The sequence below is a fragment of the Diadema setosum genome, chromosome 13 (assembly GCF_964275005.1).
Source record: "Diadema setosum chromosome 13, eeDiaSeto1, whole genome shotgun sequence".
NCBI lineage: Eukaryota > Metazoa > Echinodermata > Echinoidea > Diadematoida > Diadematidae > Diadema > Diadema setosum.
The window spans coordinates 33,634,976-33,651,611 of NC_092697.1; the positions used below are offsets into that span (position 1 = coordinate 33,634,976).

General features: G+C 37.8%; 1 protein-coding gene and 1 pseudogene across 1 annotated transcript in view; one reads left to right on the forward strand and one right to left on the reverse strand.

The window, feature by feature from the left end:
* Window positions 1–16,636, reverse strand: part of LOC140236607 (uncharacterized) — a 135,524-nt gene that overhangs the window by 6,419 nt on the left and 112,469 nt on the right. The window contains 9 exon segments of the mRNA XM_072316530.1: window positions 1,012–1,143; window positions 3,545–3,670; window positions 4,184–4,263; window positions 5,130–5,232; window positions 5,630–5,779; window positions 11,316–11,451; window positions 11,915–12,069; window positions 13,773–13,895; window positions 14,347–14,444. Of these exon segments, the coding sequence (XP_072172631.1) occupies window positions 1,012–1,143; window positions 3,545–3,670; window positions 4,184–4,263; window positions 5,130–5,232; window positions 5,630–5,779; window positions 11,316–11,451; window positions 11,915–12,069; window positions 13,773–13,895; window positions 14,347–14,444 (1,103 nt within the window).
* LOC140237033 (uncharacterized) lies at window positions 6,337–8,669 on the forward strand (annotated as a pseudogene).

Consider the following 16,636-nt stretch of genomic DNA (forward strand, 5'->3'; position numbering starts at 1 on the left):
TTAAGGACACGCACACGGAGAGCTGTGGACTAGTTCACACAGCGCGCTAGCAGTGAGTTGCGAGCCTATAGCGATACGATCCGATCAGTATGTGAGTGCGAGTCCATTGCGAGCTGCCTTTAAAAAAGACTAATACTCCTATTTTTCAAAGTTTTCTTTCAATAAGAATTGGGATGCTCACATGTCTTCCTCATTTTGCTTTTTTTTTTTTCATTCAGTGAAGTTTCCGATAAAAGTACTATCCGTGACAGTGCACCTCAAAACGAACATAAAGTCGCACACACTGATTTTGCGTGAGGACTGAAAATAAGTGAAATGGGTCAACCTAGCCGAACTTGACTTTTTCATATTTTCTGAAAGAGCGGGTCTTCTTTTACATTATACTAAAATTTTGTATCATAAAACGGGCAGGAAAGTGTGTTTTTTAGCTGTTTATCTCGAACATTTTTGGTAGAAAAGTGTGATTAGGTGTGTCTTTAGAATCCCTTTTTCATTTCTGAAAAACCTTGTCCACACTCTTCACTTTCAACTCTAATACATTTTGAAAGGATAGTGCTACTGCTTTGAAAGTTGGCATTAATTATTGACAGAATGTGTTAATGAGGCATGCTTAATTTCAGTCTAATCTGATAATCCCTTCATTGTTGTTACTCTGGTGGTTTACTTCCTGTTTTTTGTCCCATTCATCGCACAGCCAGCACGGTTTGGTAAAGATTAAGCGCTTGAATAGACACTGTACTTCAGAGCCTCTTTTCTCAGTTCACACTTTTCCTGAGTTTGTGCTTTCTTTCCAATATTTAGATAGGTTAGGAGAGTCCATTTGATTTGAGTTATACATCGTTTTAAAGCTTAAAGTCTGTTCTTTCAGAATATGGTCTTAACTAAAAATTCATGTCTGGCGACTTTTTGTTTGTTTTGAGATGCAGGGTCACATTATCATAATGTACTGCTCATCACGCAGTATACCAAGCTCCTCCTATAAACCTTCCGTGCTTGTTACGGCTGACTTACCTTTTTCTTTGTGGAAGTGATGTTAAGAACCCGTTTAGTCATGAAGTCTGTATCTTTGTGTTCTTTAAGGAGCTCCACGGTAAATGAGCCGTACCTTTCTTTGCCGTGTGAAGGCCAGTATTGTCCACATGTCTTAAAAATACGAAAAAAAGAAAGAAGGGAATAAACAATCATGGTCGTAATGTTAAGCTGACAAGGAAAAGTAGAAATTACGCGGTGCGTAACATATGTCCCCGCCGGAAGTAGCATTTTGTAACAAAATGTGCAATATAGGTAAAAAATCAAGGTCAAAGGTCAAAGAAGTCAAAGGTCAAAATTCTGTGTAGAAGTTTTGAAGCCCTCACCTAGTGCCATCACATAAAGCAAATGGAATCGAAATTGGGTTAGAAATGGCGAAGGAGTAGCATTTTGTAGCCAATGTACAATATAGGTCAAAAATCAAGGTCAAAGGTCAAAGAAGACAAAGGTCAAAATTCTGTGTAGAAGTTTTGAAGCCCTCACCTAGTGCTATCACATAAAGCAAACGGAATCGAAATCGGGTTAGAAATGGCGAAGGAGTAGCATTCTGTAGCAAAATGCACAATATAGGTCAAAAATCAAGGTCAAAGGTCAAAGAAGTCAAAGGTCAAAATTCTGTGTAGAAGTTTTGAAGCCCTCAACTAGTGCCATCATATAAAGCAAACGGAATCGAAATCGGGTTAGAAATGGCGAAGGAGTAGCATTTCGTAGCAAAATGTACAATATAGGTCAAAAATCAAGGTCAAAGGTCAAAGAAGTCAAAGGTCAAAATTCTGTGTAGAAGTTTTGAAGCCCTCACCTAGTGCCATCACATAAAGCAAACGGAATCGAAATCGGGTTAGAAATGGCGAAGGAGTAGCATTTTGTAGCAAAATGTACAATATAGGTCAAAAAATCAAGGTCAAAGGTCAAAGAAGTCAAAGGTCAAAATTCTGTGTAGAAGTTTTGAAGCCCTCAACTAGTGCCATCATATAAAGCAAACGGAATCGAAATCGGGTTAGAAATGGCGAAGGAGTACCATTTTGTAGCAAAATGTACAATACAGGTCAAAAATCAAGGTCAAAGGTCAAAGAAGTCAAAGGTCAAAATTCTGTGTAGAAGTTTTGAAGCCCTCACCTAGTGCCATCACATAAAGCAAACGGAATCGAAATCGGGTTAGAAATGGCGAAGGAGTAGCATTTTGTAGCAAAATGTACAATATAGGTCAAAGGTCAAGGTCAAAGGTCACGACTGAAATTCTGTGTAGAAGTTTCAAAGCTCCCATGTAGTGCTATCATATAAAGCAAACAGAATCAAAATTGGCTCATAAATGACAGAGAAGTAGCAAATTGAAGATTTTGATCACACACGGACGCACACACGGACACACGGACGGACGGACGGACACACGGACGGACGGACGGACGGACGGACGGACACACGGACACACACACGTACGGAGCCCGTTTCATAGTCCCCTGCTCGAACTCGTTCGGCGGGGACAAATAATGAAGCATTAAAGGATGGAATAGCTAAGAAATTACAAAAAAAAAAATAGCAACTTTAAGAACACTCTAAGAGTGAAATGACTAGTGGAGGTTCTCAGCATATAATTAAACACCCGACATAAGTACAACTTACAGTAGTTTCAAGTAGCACTTCATTGTTGTGACAGCAGTATATTAAAAACAGTATTTCCATCTGGATTATACGGCTCAGACAACCCTCCGCGGTCTGAAGAAGCCCAATTTGATACATATCCTTAACCCTAAAAAGACTGGGGGGGGGGGGGGTTTGTGCGATTACTCAGCAACGTGCATTGCTTTCACCGCGACGCTCTATGACTTTTTTCTTTTGAGTTTTCCGCACATTTTGACACCAAATTTGTGACGCCCGGGGTTATGGTTCTGATGTTATGTAACTTTTTGTACGTGCACATCGGACAGAAAATGTCTCCAAAATGTGATTTTGTGTACAAAGTGAATGCAAATTGATATTTTACACATGGTTCATATAAATATGCTTATTTTTACTCTCAATGGCTGAATTCAATTTGTTTTAGCAGTATTGTTCTTCAAAAACGTCTGACATAAAATTTTGCTAAAAAAAGACAAAAACAAAAGGTCAAAAAACAGAGAAATACATAAGAAATTCATAAAACAATAAAATACATAAGAAATTAATTTTGATACCAAATTTTTTTTCAAGTACATTTGCTAAGAATGCCACAAAGAGTATTTGGACCAAAAATTTGCACTTTTGGAACTTTATTTTCTGATTTATAGCAAAAAGTCTGATTTTTGCATAAATTAGCATAATTAATTGATATAGAATAAAAGAAGACTATTTTGAAAAATCTAATTATGTCATCTTGTAGATTACATCGCACACTACCATTGGGCAAATTTTCACGGTGATCACACGATCCACGGCCGAGATCTCAAGGGGGGGGGGGCTTTAGGCCCCCCAGTCTTTCCAGCTACCAAAATACCCCATATATTGATATCAGATAATTTCATTGTCTATACATATGTACCTTGTCCATGTCGTTGAGGTGCACCACAGTTCGACATTCGTAGTCCCACACGAGACGTAAAAAGTCAGTGATCGTGGACGGCAGAGGGCACTGAGTGCTTATGTGGGCGTTCCTTTTACCTTCGAACTGAAACGATTTTGAAAGAGAGCTAGATTTGGTAGGTAGTCAAATGAACAAAGTAATAGGGATTACAATGGGAGAAGATGTGGACATGGAAAGAAAAATAAAATATAAGAATCAATAACAGACAAGGCAGACAAATGACAACGTCATATGATTCGAATAGTACTGTTTAAATGTGAGGTAAAAGTTTGCCTCAACAATTAAAGTAATACACATTGTCATCATCTTATAGGCCCTGAAGATTGAGCAATAAGACGCCAAATTTATTGTTCTCAAAAGCTTGGTTTGTAATTTGTATTTTTTTTTTATTAAGTGGCTAACAAATAAATTGATAATCAATTATTGTGCACAAAATGAATTACAGCTATTTCTGTGTATATTTGTATGTTTTATTAGTTTTATTATTTGTATTATTATTATTATTGGAATTCTAATCCTGCTCACATTAAAGAATGACGCGATCTGCGCATATATTTATGTATTTATCATGATCATTAGAATTCTAATCAAGCTCACATCGAAGAATGAAGCGTTGATGTATTGGTTCGCGCCTGGATAGTCGCCCTCCATCATGAGATAAGGCCGAGACTTATCCGCTGAATGGAAGATAAAAAAGTGAGGTAGAAAATACACAAGGGTAAAAGACGGTCTAGAAAATATTAATAAATTTGAACCAACTAGTTTGAAATTGTAGATGGTATAGTAGCTGGGAAAACTTTTAAGAATATTTCGTCCTCAAGAGTAGATTCCAACTTTATGTTAACAAGTCACAGATAATTATTGCCTCGACTCATCTATTTAGGGAAAATTATTATTGCAGAGGACCCTGACGTTAAGAAAATGATGCATTGTCAAATACCAGATATTACACCAGTTACGAGGAAAATACTGTGGGTGAAGCAAACAAAAACATGTGGCATAGTGAGATAATCGAAGGAATCAATCTTGAAAGATTCATTCAAGTATCAATTGGACTCAACCTATCACACCACTGTGTTCCATTTGTAAAATGTGCTTGATCAATGAGAGTATAATTATGTTGTAGGTTTAAAGTTCGGCATGGTTGAATCTAAGTTCTCATTAAAGCCCTTTTCAATATCGTGCATAGATTTGCGAGTCAGTTTGCATAATTGCATTCCTGTCGTTTATTTTGAATGTATATATATATATATGTATATATATATATATATGTATATATATATATATATATATATATATGTATATATATATATATATATATGTATATATATATATATATATATATATATATATTTGTACATATATATAATTATATATGTATATATATATACATATATATATAAAGGTGTTAGTATATCTTATATGTATTTTATTATCATTATTTTTATTATTATTATCATTATTTTGCAGAAGATTCACAAGAAACAGAAAACAAAGGGGAAAACAACAGGTAACGAGCAGAGACGGATTTGGGTGAACACACCTGGCACCCTGTCTGGAAAACGGTTCTTTTCCATGTTCTCTGATCTCAGTCCACCAGGACTCGACAAAAAATCCGTCCCACTTGGTGTAACGTAGTCCAGCAGCTGTATTTAGAGATGGCAACATGTTATAAAAGTCAAGAAAAAAATGAAATTATTTATGAAAATTAAATGTGCCATTACTCACGAGATCGCCTTATCAGGCCGAAACAAGGGCATTTTAACGAAGTTCTTTTGTGCGTCAATTTGCACAATACCGCTCAGCTGTGTAAATGATTTGAAGTCATATTCATAGTAACAATATCAGTATCATTGCCTATGTAAATGAGTAATAATTTTAGCTTGGAGATTGATAAAGAAAGGTAATGATTTCAAACTTGATTCAAAGTGCTTATTGCAAACGACACTCAAACTTGTGTCAAAGTTTATTGGAAATGAATTGTAAAAAATGCATGTGGCCTTGTAGGAGATCAAAAAGTTAAAGAATCCACCTAAAACTAACCTCAAACTGCTTTGCAATCTCTGACTTGCCAGAAGCAGGATACGTTTTCTGCCACTGAGGCCGGACCACTGCGATGTCCAGCAACTGACAGGTCATAACTGGACACACTGACCACTGCAGCAGAGTCTCGTAGATGAACTCGTACTGAGACTGTATAGAGCGAATGACAAGAGTGTTTGGGAAAAGAGAGATATTGAATAACAACACGAGATAGCTGATGACGGGGATTTAAGTGAAAAATATATGATAAACTGATATTCCCAGAAAGATTTTTTCCATAACTTTTACTACAATACGAAGAGAGAAGACCAGTCTGTGTATTTGAGAATGGAGGAGAAATCTTTAATACGGAAAAAAGGAAAAGTGGTCAAAATTCCACAGCGCACTGCATTTTGGGCACACAGGCTACCATGGCTGATGGGAAAACACAACATACCGAGCACTCATCATATCAGCCCTAAGTGTCAATCAATCTCTAGCAAATCTTTTCCAGCAGCGAAAATAAGAGCAACAGTATAGAGCACATTAATATTGCTATCATCATATCATTATCATAATTTATAAAATGGATATATGGATCCTAATCAAATGATTGGCTAAGAGCCGGTCACATGACATGCATCATTTCCACTGTTACGTCGACCGTGCATTTTTTTTCCTAGCAAGCGTGCATTTTTTCCTAGCAAGCGTGCATTTTTTTTACTAACATGCGTGTGCTTCAATGTGACCGCTAATAATAAATCGAGCAGCACGTACCGATTAAAGCAGCGCGCGAACGTGTTCGTATCTCGTCCCTGGGGATCACTAGGGACCTACGCGCTGGCCGCTGCGCGCAGCTAGCTAGTTAATTGTGACCCGCTACAACAAAAAGGTCCTAAAGTCGCGCACGGTCGAAGCCGTGAAAATCGAGTTTGAAGTCAGAGCATTAACATTTGTCAAACTTACGATTTTCTGATTTTGACATATTATTGGAGTCTGACATGTCTCCTATCATTTGTCGAAATTTTGACGCAAAATGATGAAAGGAAAGACCAAAAAATAGCGTTTTTCTGAACCATGTTTTTTTTTTGGCGTTTCAGCGAAGCAGAAACTGGTTTGAAAATTTGGATTGAGCGCCACAGATAGGCTCCGCCCCTAACACCGACCAGAGTGATCTCATTGGTCGGTTTGCTGCTTGCTGCTAACCGAAGCGTGAAGCTCGCACACTGCCCAGTCGACTGGTGCGTGCAGGTGGGTTGCTCTATACTCAGCCGCTTCTCTCATCCTGGTCACTGATTGGTCGGTGAGGAGACCGCAGACGCTGTGCTTGAATGTACTTTTCGGGGGTTGCTAGGGCTTACCTTCTATTGTCCGGAGCTGAAAACTGACTTGCGTGTCCCTTGATTGCGATTGCGTCGAAAGGAAAACTTTTAGGGCGCTTTTCTCGAAACAGTGATTTCCCAGACGTCTCGACATGCTCTCTTTTAAACATCGATATCTCCGCAGCCGATTATTTTTATAATTATTGTTATATATCAATTTAAAGCAGAAAGATTAGGGAATTATGTCATGCAATTTTCAAATAATCGACCTCGCCCGACTTTAGGACCATTTTGTTGTAGCGGGTCACAATTTAGCTCAATTTGTGCCGGTAGATCCAGGTCTAGCGTTACATCGAACATCTCTTCAAAGAACTTTTCCAATCTTATATTGATTTATTTTGATTCAAAGAATGGCGACAGCTCCGAATTTTACTTTCTGAAGAAGAATTACAACAATTTGCTGGATGGAACTGATGCGCCGAGTACCAAACGCTCCATCAAATTTGGATTTTCTAAACTGCAGGAATTTGCACTGATTCAGAACATCAATCTCGCAGACAGAACCATTCCTGAACTGGATCACCTTTTGTGTTCCTTTTATGCATCTCTTTGAAAGTCAGATGGGACTCTATACACAAAGAAAAGTCTACAAGCGATACGGTATGGAGTGCAGAGGCATTATCTTGATCAGCATGACATGGACATTTGTTCTAAAGTTCAGTTTCCAAAGAGCGTGAAGATGTTTAAAGCTGTGATGATAAAGCTTAAACATGAAGGTAAAGGGGTTGTTAATCACAAAAGCGTCATTTCAAGTCAGGATATGGAGAAGATAGCTACATCTTGTGATACCAATGACCCAGCCGGCCTTCAGAATAAGGTTTTCATGGACGTCATGATATTTTTGCAATCGCGGTCGAGAGAACCTGAGATCCATGACGGCTAAAGATTTCTCCCTTAAGACAGATGAAGATGGACTCCGTTATATCACTAAACGCGATCAATTGACGAAGAACAATAGAGAAGATCAAGACAAATCCTCCAACATGGGTGTGATGTACGAAGTGCCTGGCTGTGAAAGGTGTCCCGTCAAATCTTTTCTCAAGTACAAGTCTAAACTCAATCCGATGTGCTCATGTTTCTGGCAAAAACCCAAGCAAAAGATGCCAGAAAATGGAAATGACCCGTGGAATTGCAACGCTCCACTGGGTGTGAACACTCTGGGAAAGAAAATGAAGGACATTTCTATTAAGTCTGGATGTAGCAAGATCTACACGAATCATTGTTTGAGGGCCCCTTGTATCACAACTCTGGACACTGCAGGGTTTCATTCGCGTGATATCATGCCTGTAAGCGGTCATCATAGTGAGCAGTCAATTAAAAACTACAGTAAAACAAGCGACAAAAGAAAGAAAGAAATGAGTACCATGCTCGGCCAGAAATTGAATGAAGCCGGCACAGAAGAAACGCAACCAAAAAAAGGTAAAGGACAACCTTTGACTCTGCAAATGGTTCAAAGTCGTGATTCAATGGATAGCGCAGCTGTTTCTACAATAATGCCTGGTCCTAGTAAAGGCTCAGACTTAGAGTTAGATCTAGACCTGGATCTACCGGCAGATCTGACACGTCGCGCACCAACATCAGTTTCGTTGTCGCAAGAACATCTGCATCAAGATTTCTCGAGCAAACAACAAATATTCAATTTCCATGGATGCAATGTGAACATCTACAACAAGACCTAGAGTTTAACTGTTTAACTGTTGCCGGCGTTTTGCTTTCGAGGCTGAGGAGGGACATGATCAACGCCCCTGGGAGAGTAGACTGCCATTTTTGCCAGTACCAAATCACGATTAGATCTATGCATGTACCTACAATACATACCGTAATGTAGGCTAGAGTCTGTTCATAATTATGATTGTGAATGTGAAGCAGGTTTTGTTGTTGATCTACATGTAATGTTAAACCTAACTTTTACTAGATCTAGACTAACGTTAAGACATTTAGATTTCACTTGATTTATCAAATGACAAGGATCCATATATTTCATTTTATAAAACAAATAACACGCAACGTGCATTGATTCAAATTAGCGCATTTGATTACTTCAGAATTGTCCAAAGCCACTCCGCTGCGCGTCGTGGCTTCAGACAATTACTAAAGTTATCGCATGCGCTAATTTGAACCGATGCACTCAGAGCCGCGCGTTATTTGTATATTATAAAATGGGTTCAAGAATGTAGCCAATTGGAAGCGCTGAAATGAGTCACGTGTGCGTGCATTAATTTCTTCAGGTATGCACTAAGAAGAGTCTCTCTTCCACCTCCCTGGCCTGACGTACGTCACAATGTTTACACTAGCAGTGCGCACTCAATCAGTTGTTACAAGTGCGTCACGCGCTACTATACGCGCTGTCAATCCTGTAAACAACTTCTAGTTCGTATACTCTTATACGTACGTACAGTACAGGTACTTATGTGCGGGATTTCCGAGTGCGACGTACGTAAATGTTTGGGACGAACATCTTCGGACATCTTGACTATTGAGCGAGTGCTACATGTAGCTGACTGGTATTGACCCACAAAGGTACGTGAATAATGCTGTTAGTTTTCGACCCATTTTATAAAACAAATGATGCACAGGATTATTTCGTGGCGTTAGTGAAGGTGCGGCGCTCTCTCGAGTATTGACAACGGTTGCAACATGCACTCGGCTGCGCCTCGTGCATGTCGCACCATTGTCAATACTCTCGAGCGCGCCGCACCTTCACTAACACACTCTATCCTGTGCATCATTTGTATACTATGACAAATGGTGACGTATCATCAGACTGAATTACTGAACTCAACTAAAAATCCATGCCTGTTTCATTAAGATATTTAAGAATATAAGCAAACGTGAATGGACACTACCAGCTCTTAGAGCAAAACAGATCGACTTAGGCGAGTTTCGACTTGTGCGTAAGTCGAAAAAAAATCGACTTACAGTTACACCACGCGTACACATGTATAATGTACATGTATACTCTGGAGCCGAGAGCTGGAGCGGTGTGCCCGATATTTGCCCTTCAGCAAGACACTTTATCCACATTGAATATTACCGTTATTCATTTCCAAAATTAAGAGCAAACATCTGACATTTATTCTAGCATCTTATGGAGCCGATTGTTACCGCTGTTCATTTCCAAAGCTGAAGGCAAACATCCATTTTTGGTGGCCCGGCGTGCGTTTTTGGTGACCTCGGTCGCATATTAACCATTCGCGAAATCGTGATTCGATTCGCGAAAAGACTCCGCTAAGTATTGATTATAAGGCATAGATCGCTACACTCGGCAGGGGCTACGTCGTCCTTTCACCAGGTCTGGGTAACGGAAACCAAAATCTCGCGTGAGTTCTTGCGTTACCTATCGTTAATGTCAACGAAACATTGTTAATTTGCGCTTGGGATCGTTACTCATGGTTACTACAAACGTTAATTTTCCCGATTGTTAGTTTGCGTTGATAACGATTCAGGTGAAACCGCTTGCGTTAATGAAACGTTAATGTTTATTAACGCATAGTTTCTTTTTGTATATACTGTATGTAAACAAAAACTGGCGTCTCGTGATTTTGACAGTGATTTATTACACAATAAATTCTTATTCGACCTAGGCACAGTGAATTCAATGGTTTTTTCGGTGAAAGTGTTCTTGGAATTTCATCGACTTAGGCGAGTATTCGACTTAAAAAATTCGACTTGTGAGTGAATTGATACACGTAAGTCAATGGGGAAAAATCGGGACTTCTTAAAATCTTCGACTTGCGCGATTATTCGACATATGCGACGTCGACTTAGGCGAGTTTAACTGTATAGCATTTTTGTTATTCAAACACTGCGAGATTTGTATGCAGTCTGGTTTGTGCGATATCTATGTGGTTCATTAGTTTATTACTCATCGATTTTTTGTACTGGTGTAATTTTAGTTGGTCAAGACAAACATAATTATCCGTTCTCCATGTAAAATTATATGCCTATGAACTCGGGAACCTACAGTTTTAAAAGCTTTAAAGCTTTTATGTAGGCCCCATCATATTTCTTATACTTACTAGTGACATTTTCATACGATGTGACCATGTACGTTTGTGTCAAGTATATTTTCTTTTTCTTTTTCTTCTACAATCAAAAGACATGATTGTATATATTTTGTACTCTTGTTTTGTTGTCAATAATTTTGTAATGTCATCATTGAGAAAATGGAAATATGAAATAGATTTGAACTGAACTGAACACCTTTGCCATAATATCGATATCCACGAATCGACAGTGAAAAACATGAATCAGGTAGACCTACCCTAATAATCCTGATAATAACCTTACATATCTGGACAATGTCTATGGTATGTTTATCGTACCTGGACCTGAACCATGAATGAACGCCGTTTCCTCATTTTGTTCACAAAGTTGAAGATGTCAACCTTCTTCTCGTGTTCGATCATGGACATCATTGCGTCTATGGCAACGAAGGTTCCCGTGCGGCCAACTCCAGCACTACAGAAAACAAGACACGGTAGGACTAAGATGGAAGCAAGTAATCCAACTCACGTAACTACCAGAGGAAACTGAAATGAAGGATCCTCAAAAACATGATTACGTGAATGCCACATTGACAGGGTATGCTTTTACGATAATGACAGAACGACATTTGTGTATCGGCTCTGTTCGTTAATTGATTGAATATAATTATATAGTACAATGTATATATTATGGCCAGTCAATGCACGAAAGGCTGTTACATGTTTCTGCGCCGATACACATGCTACTCTGGTAACGTAGTGTAGTAACGGGTCACACAACATCCTTTTCAACACAGAGGTCTCTGGGCCTCTATTCCTTTCTTTTATACATCTAGTCCCGTTTAAATATCCGACTTCAGTATTAAGCACTTTTGAAAAAAGTGTGCTAAGACACAAACTGTGTATGTAGTTTAGTGCCCGGTACTTCAAAAGCTTACCTGCAATGGACCACTAGCGGGCCAGCACTAGGTGGGTGTGCGTTTCTCACGACGTTTCGTAAGTCAATCAGAGGCTGAGAACACTCGGGTTCTCTCTTGTCAGGCCAAATCGTGTAGTGGTACTGACTCACCCATCGAATTCCTTCGTCGTCTCCCTGGTTAGTGAAATGAACGCAGTTGGTTACCGATATAACACAGAAATAACAACAGCAACACAAAAAACAAGAAAAGACACGAAGTCTTATGATTTTTCATGAGAACTTATGGGCATGCTCACACATAATGTTTGGAAATAAAAAAGAAAACGGATGAATAAAATGACATGAAATATAAATAAAGTGAATATTGGCTCTCTTCAACATGTTCAACATTGTCAAAGAAACAACCACTTTAACAGGCGAGAAACGTTCGTTACTTTCCCGATTCATTAACTGTAAGGGTTTCTAGAGATGTAAGTATATGTGACCCTGCACCTCAAAATAAACAAAAAGTCGCCAGACATGAATTTTTAATTAAGACCATATTCTGAAAGAGCAGACTTTAAGCTTAAAAATGATGTATAACTCAAATCAAATGGACTCTCCTAACCTATCTAAATATTGGAAAGAAAGCTAAAACTCAGGAAAAGTGTGAACTGAGAAAACAGGCTCTGAAGTACAGTGTCTATTCAAGCGCTTAATCTTTACCAAACCATGCTGGCTGTGCGATGAATGGGACAAAAAACAGGAAGTAAACCACCAGAGTAACAACAATGAAGGGATTATCAGATTAAACTGAAATTAAGCATGCCTCACTAACCTATTCTGTCCATAATTAATGCCAACTTTCAAAGCAGTAGCATTATCTTTTCAAAAGTTATTAGAGTTGAAAGTGAAGAGTGTTGTCAAGTTTTTTTTTTCAGAAATGAAAAAGGGATTCTAAAGACACATCTAATCACACTATTCTACCAAAAATGTTCGAGATAAACTGCTAAAAAAAAAACACACTTTCCTGCCCGTTTTATGATACCAAATTTTAGCATAATGTAGAAGAAGACCCGCTCTTTCAGAAAATATGAAACAGACAAGTTCGGCTAGGTTGACCCATTTCACTTATTTTCAGTCCTCACGCAAAATCAGTGTGTGCGACTTTATGTTCGTTTTGAGGTGCACGGTCACATATATAATAAAAAATATGTTATGTGTAAGTACCCTAATGCCTCTGATCCGGTGGTGTCGAGTTATCAATAAGCAACACTTTCATTTGTTTTTGTTTTGTTTTGTTTTGTTTTGTTTTGTGTTTGAGACAAGACACCTAATGTTCATCTTCATCATGAATATTAATGTTCATCAAAGGTTAATGTTCATTCAGGGACATCAACCTGAATCGAGAATCACAAACTATTTGATAGTTGAGGAATCTCGGAAGCCAAACAAAAGCCTTCCCATTATGTCTAGGCCCAGGCCTTAGCCATTCCAACTGTGAAACTCCACATCACATTCACACAGTTTATGTTGAAATCAGCCATGACTAGACTATGCGAATCTGTGAAGAATTGTACTTCACAACTACGGATGGAACACAAATGTTGACACTGAGGAAAAAAAATATCCAGGCTCAAACACTCAATTTTGGCTTAAGACACCTCCTATTATTGATTTTTTTTTTTCGCAGTCGTATTTCAGTTTTTGTATTATTCTTGCCGAGTCTATTCTGTCAACATAATAATTCTGATACCTCTTTAAGGAAAAGCAAAGTAAGGTAATTGTCAAACATTAATTATTAGCTAATGCACAGAGTGTGGGGCAATGATGCTGCAAACTGCAGATTATGAAAGAAAAGGTCTTTTCATAATCGAACGGACGTGTTAATGACGTACCAATTGCAATTCTAGTCGACGATGGACGAAACCTGCTTGCCTCTCTTCCCATTTATTTCTCACAGAGAAATCGCCGTAGTGCTCTGTTTTGTTCTTCTCTGGCCAGTACTGGAGACACTTCACCTATAGAGAACACAGCATATCACACACACATACGCACACACACACACACACACACACACACACACACAAAACAAAACAAAACAAAAAAAAAGTTAAAAGGAAACATAAATGATTCCATCTGTGAATCACTTCAACTTCATGACTCATACTATTCGTACAGTATGGTGGGGAAAAAAAAAAAAAAAACATGTTCATACTATGCATTTATTTTGTCTCTCTATCAAGCTCTTCCCGACTCTGGCCAGTGTAAAACTGAAGTTAACGGTTAACCTACGCCATTGCTCGGTAGGCACGAGAGCAAAATCGGTTTTCGGTGACAAAACGCTTCTCAGTTTTGTTCTAAAACATTTTAGGTAATTTGTTTGCCAGTCTGTGGCTGTTATTAGCTCCATTATTGTTGCACACCTTGATAAATAATAATGAGGGAATACAGTGTGAGAAGGCTTTCTACCTTGCCGTCTTCGACAAGATTGGTCAGCATGACGATGGCCCCCACATTCTGCTCGTAGATCATCAGCCAGAAGTCGTTCAAGGACGTTGTGTTTGGCCCTGATATCAAAACGATATGATTCGTTTTTATTGTTAGCTCCTTTCCTAAATCGAAAGAATATCTTCGGGAACTTTAACTTGAATTTGCTTTACTGCAACAACAATCCCCATTGATAAGTATTTTTTTTTTTTTTTAGATTTGATCTGATCAAAATACCTTAAATCGTTAAACAAGAAAACCTACCCGTGTACTGATACATCATCCACGTTGATAGACTACAATCATGTTTTCTTATACATGTAATATTCCGTCTGTACTATCTATTGTTAGAGTTAGTACCCAATAATATCTGATCATGTGCAGCCAGTGGCGTATCTAGGGAAAACGGCGCCCGGGGCAAGCACGAAAATTGCGCCCCTAATTTCTGAAAGAGTGTTCAACCCCAACCCCATGCCGGTAGGGACTTTAAACAAAGTCCACATGATGATTCTTCAAGCACTTAAAAGGGATCTTTTGAGGTTGATTTAAATGTAATGAATTTTGATAGATTTTGGCGAGCGAGCCGAAAATCTTTGTATTTCAGCTTACAAAGCATGGAATTCTTGTCATTTTTTGCTTACCAAATCTTACAATTCTAATCAAGATATAGTGATGACCTTATAGATAACGATTTATACCAAAAAACTGAGCACTTTAAAAAATACTCTAAATTAGTGCTGAGCTGAAATTTGTGTATGTCCCGTTATCATCACGTATTGTTCTTATCTTTTTTCATATGTAAATTTTGGCGAGCGAGCGCAGCAAGCGAGCCGAAAATTTTTGTATTTTAGCTCACAAAACATGGAATTCGATGATGATGTAGATAATGCTTTAATTGTATAGTTTTTTAATAATTATTATTTTCTCTGGATTACGATGAAGTTATTCCTTTTCGCCAGCCCACAACTTTTACTTGAATTCAATTTCAATTTATTTCATACTTCTCAAATACCAATATTGCCTCAAAAATAATAGCATAAGTTATTTTTCCTTGTCAACAATGAACAAAACAAAACAAGAATAATATATATATATATATATATATATATATATATACATATATATATGACCGTGCACCTCAAAACGAACAAAAAGTCGCACACACTGATTTTGCGTGAGGACTGAAAATAAGTGAAATGGGTCAACCTAGCCGAACTTGACTTTTTCATACTTTCTGAAAGAGCGGGTCTTCTTTTACATTATGCTAAAATTTGGTATCATAAAACGGGCAGGAAACTGTGGTTTTTTAGCAGTTTATCTCGAACATTTTTGGTAGAATAGTGTGATTAGGTGTGTCTTAAGAATCCCTTTTTCATTTCTCAAAACCTTGTCCACACTCTTCACTTTCAACTCTAATTACTTTTGAAAGAATAGTGCTACTGCTTTGAAAGTTGGCATTAATTATGGACAGAATGTGTTAATGAGGCATGCTTAATTTCAGTTTAATCTGATAATCCCTTCAGTGTTGTTACTCTGGTAGTTTACTTCCTGTTTTTTGTCCCATTCATCGCACAGCCAGCACGGTTTGGTAAAGATTAAGCGCTTGAATAGACACTGTACTTCAGAGTCTCTTTTCTCAGTTCACACTTTTCCTGAGTTTGTGTTTTCTTTCCAATATTTAGATAGGTTAGGAGAGTCCATTTGATTTGAATTATACATCATTTTAAAGCTTAAAGTCTGCTCTTTCAGATTATGGTTTTAACTAAAAATTCATATATGGCGACTTTTTGTTTGTTTTGAAGCGCAGGGTCACATATATATATATATATGAAGAGTTTGTTTGCAAAAACCGATAAGTCCATATTTGTCAAATGGAGATATTTGCCATTAAAGGTCAAGAAAAATAAAGAGAATAATAAGAATTTTTTTTCCTTCTCTTGACCATAACTTCAAAAATGTACCTTAATATGTAGTGACCAATATATCATTTAGAAGGTATTATTTTGTACTTTATGACAGATACCGTACTTACAAATCTTCAAAAATGGACTTATCGGTTTTTGCAAACAAACTCTTCATATATATATAACACCAAAAATGAACTCCAAAAATGTCTTGTATTATCAAATCTGTTCTAAGTGAATTAACCATAAGAGTAATTTATTTTGCATACTTAATGAGAGTAATCCAAACAGAATTACCAAAAGTAAAAGTGTTTCGGTTCCTTCGTATTTTACATGCTATTGAGCGTAGTCGTTTACGTATAATAAAA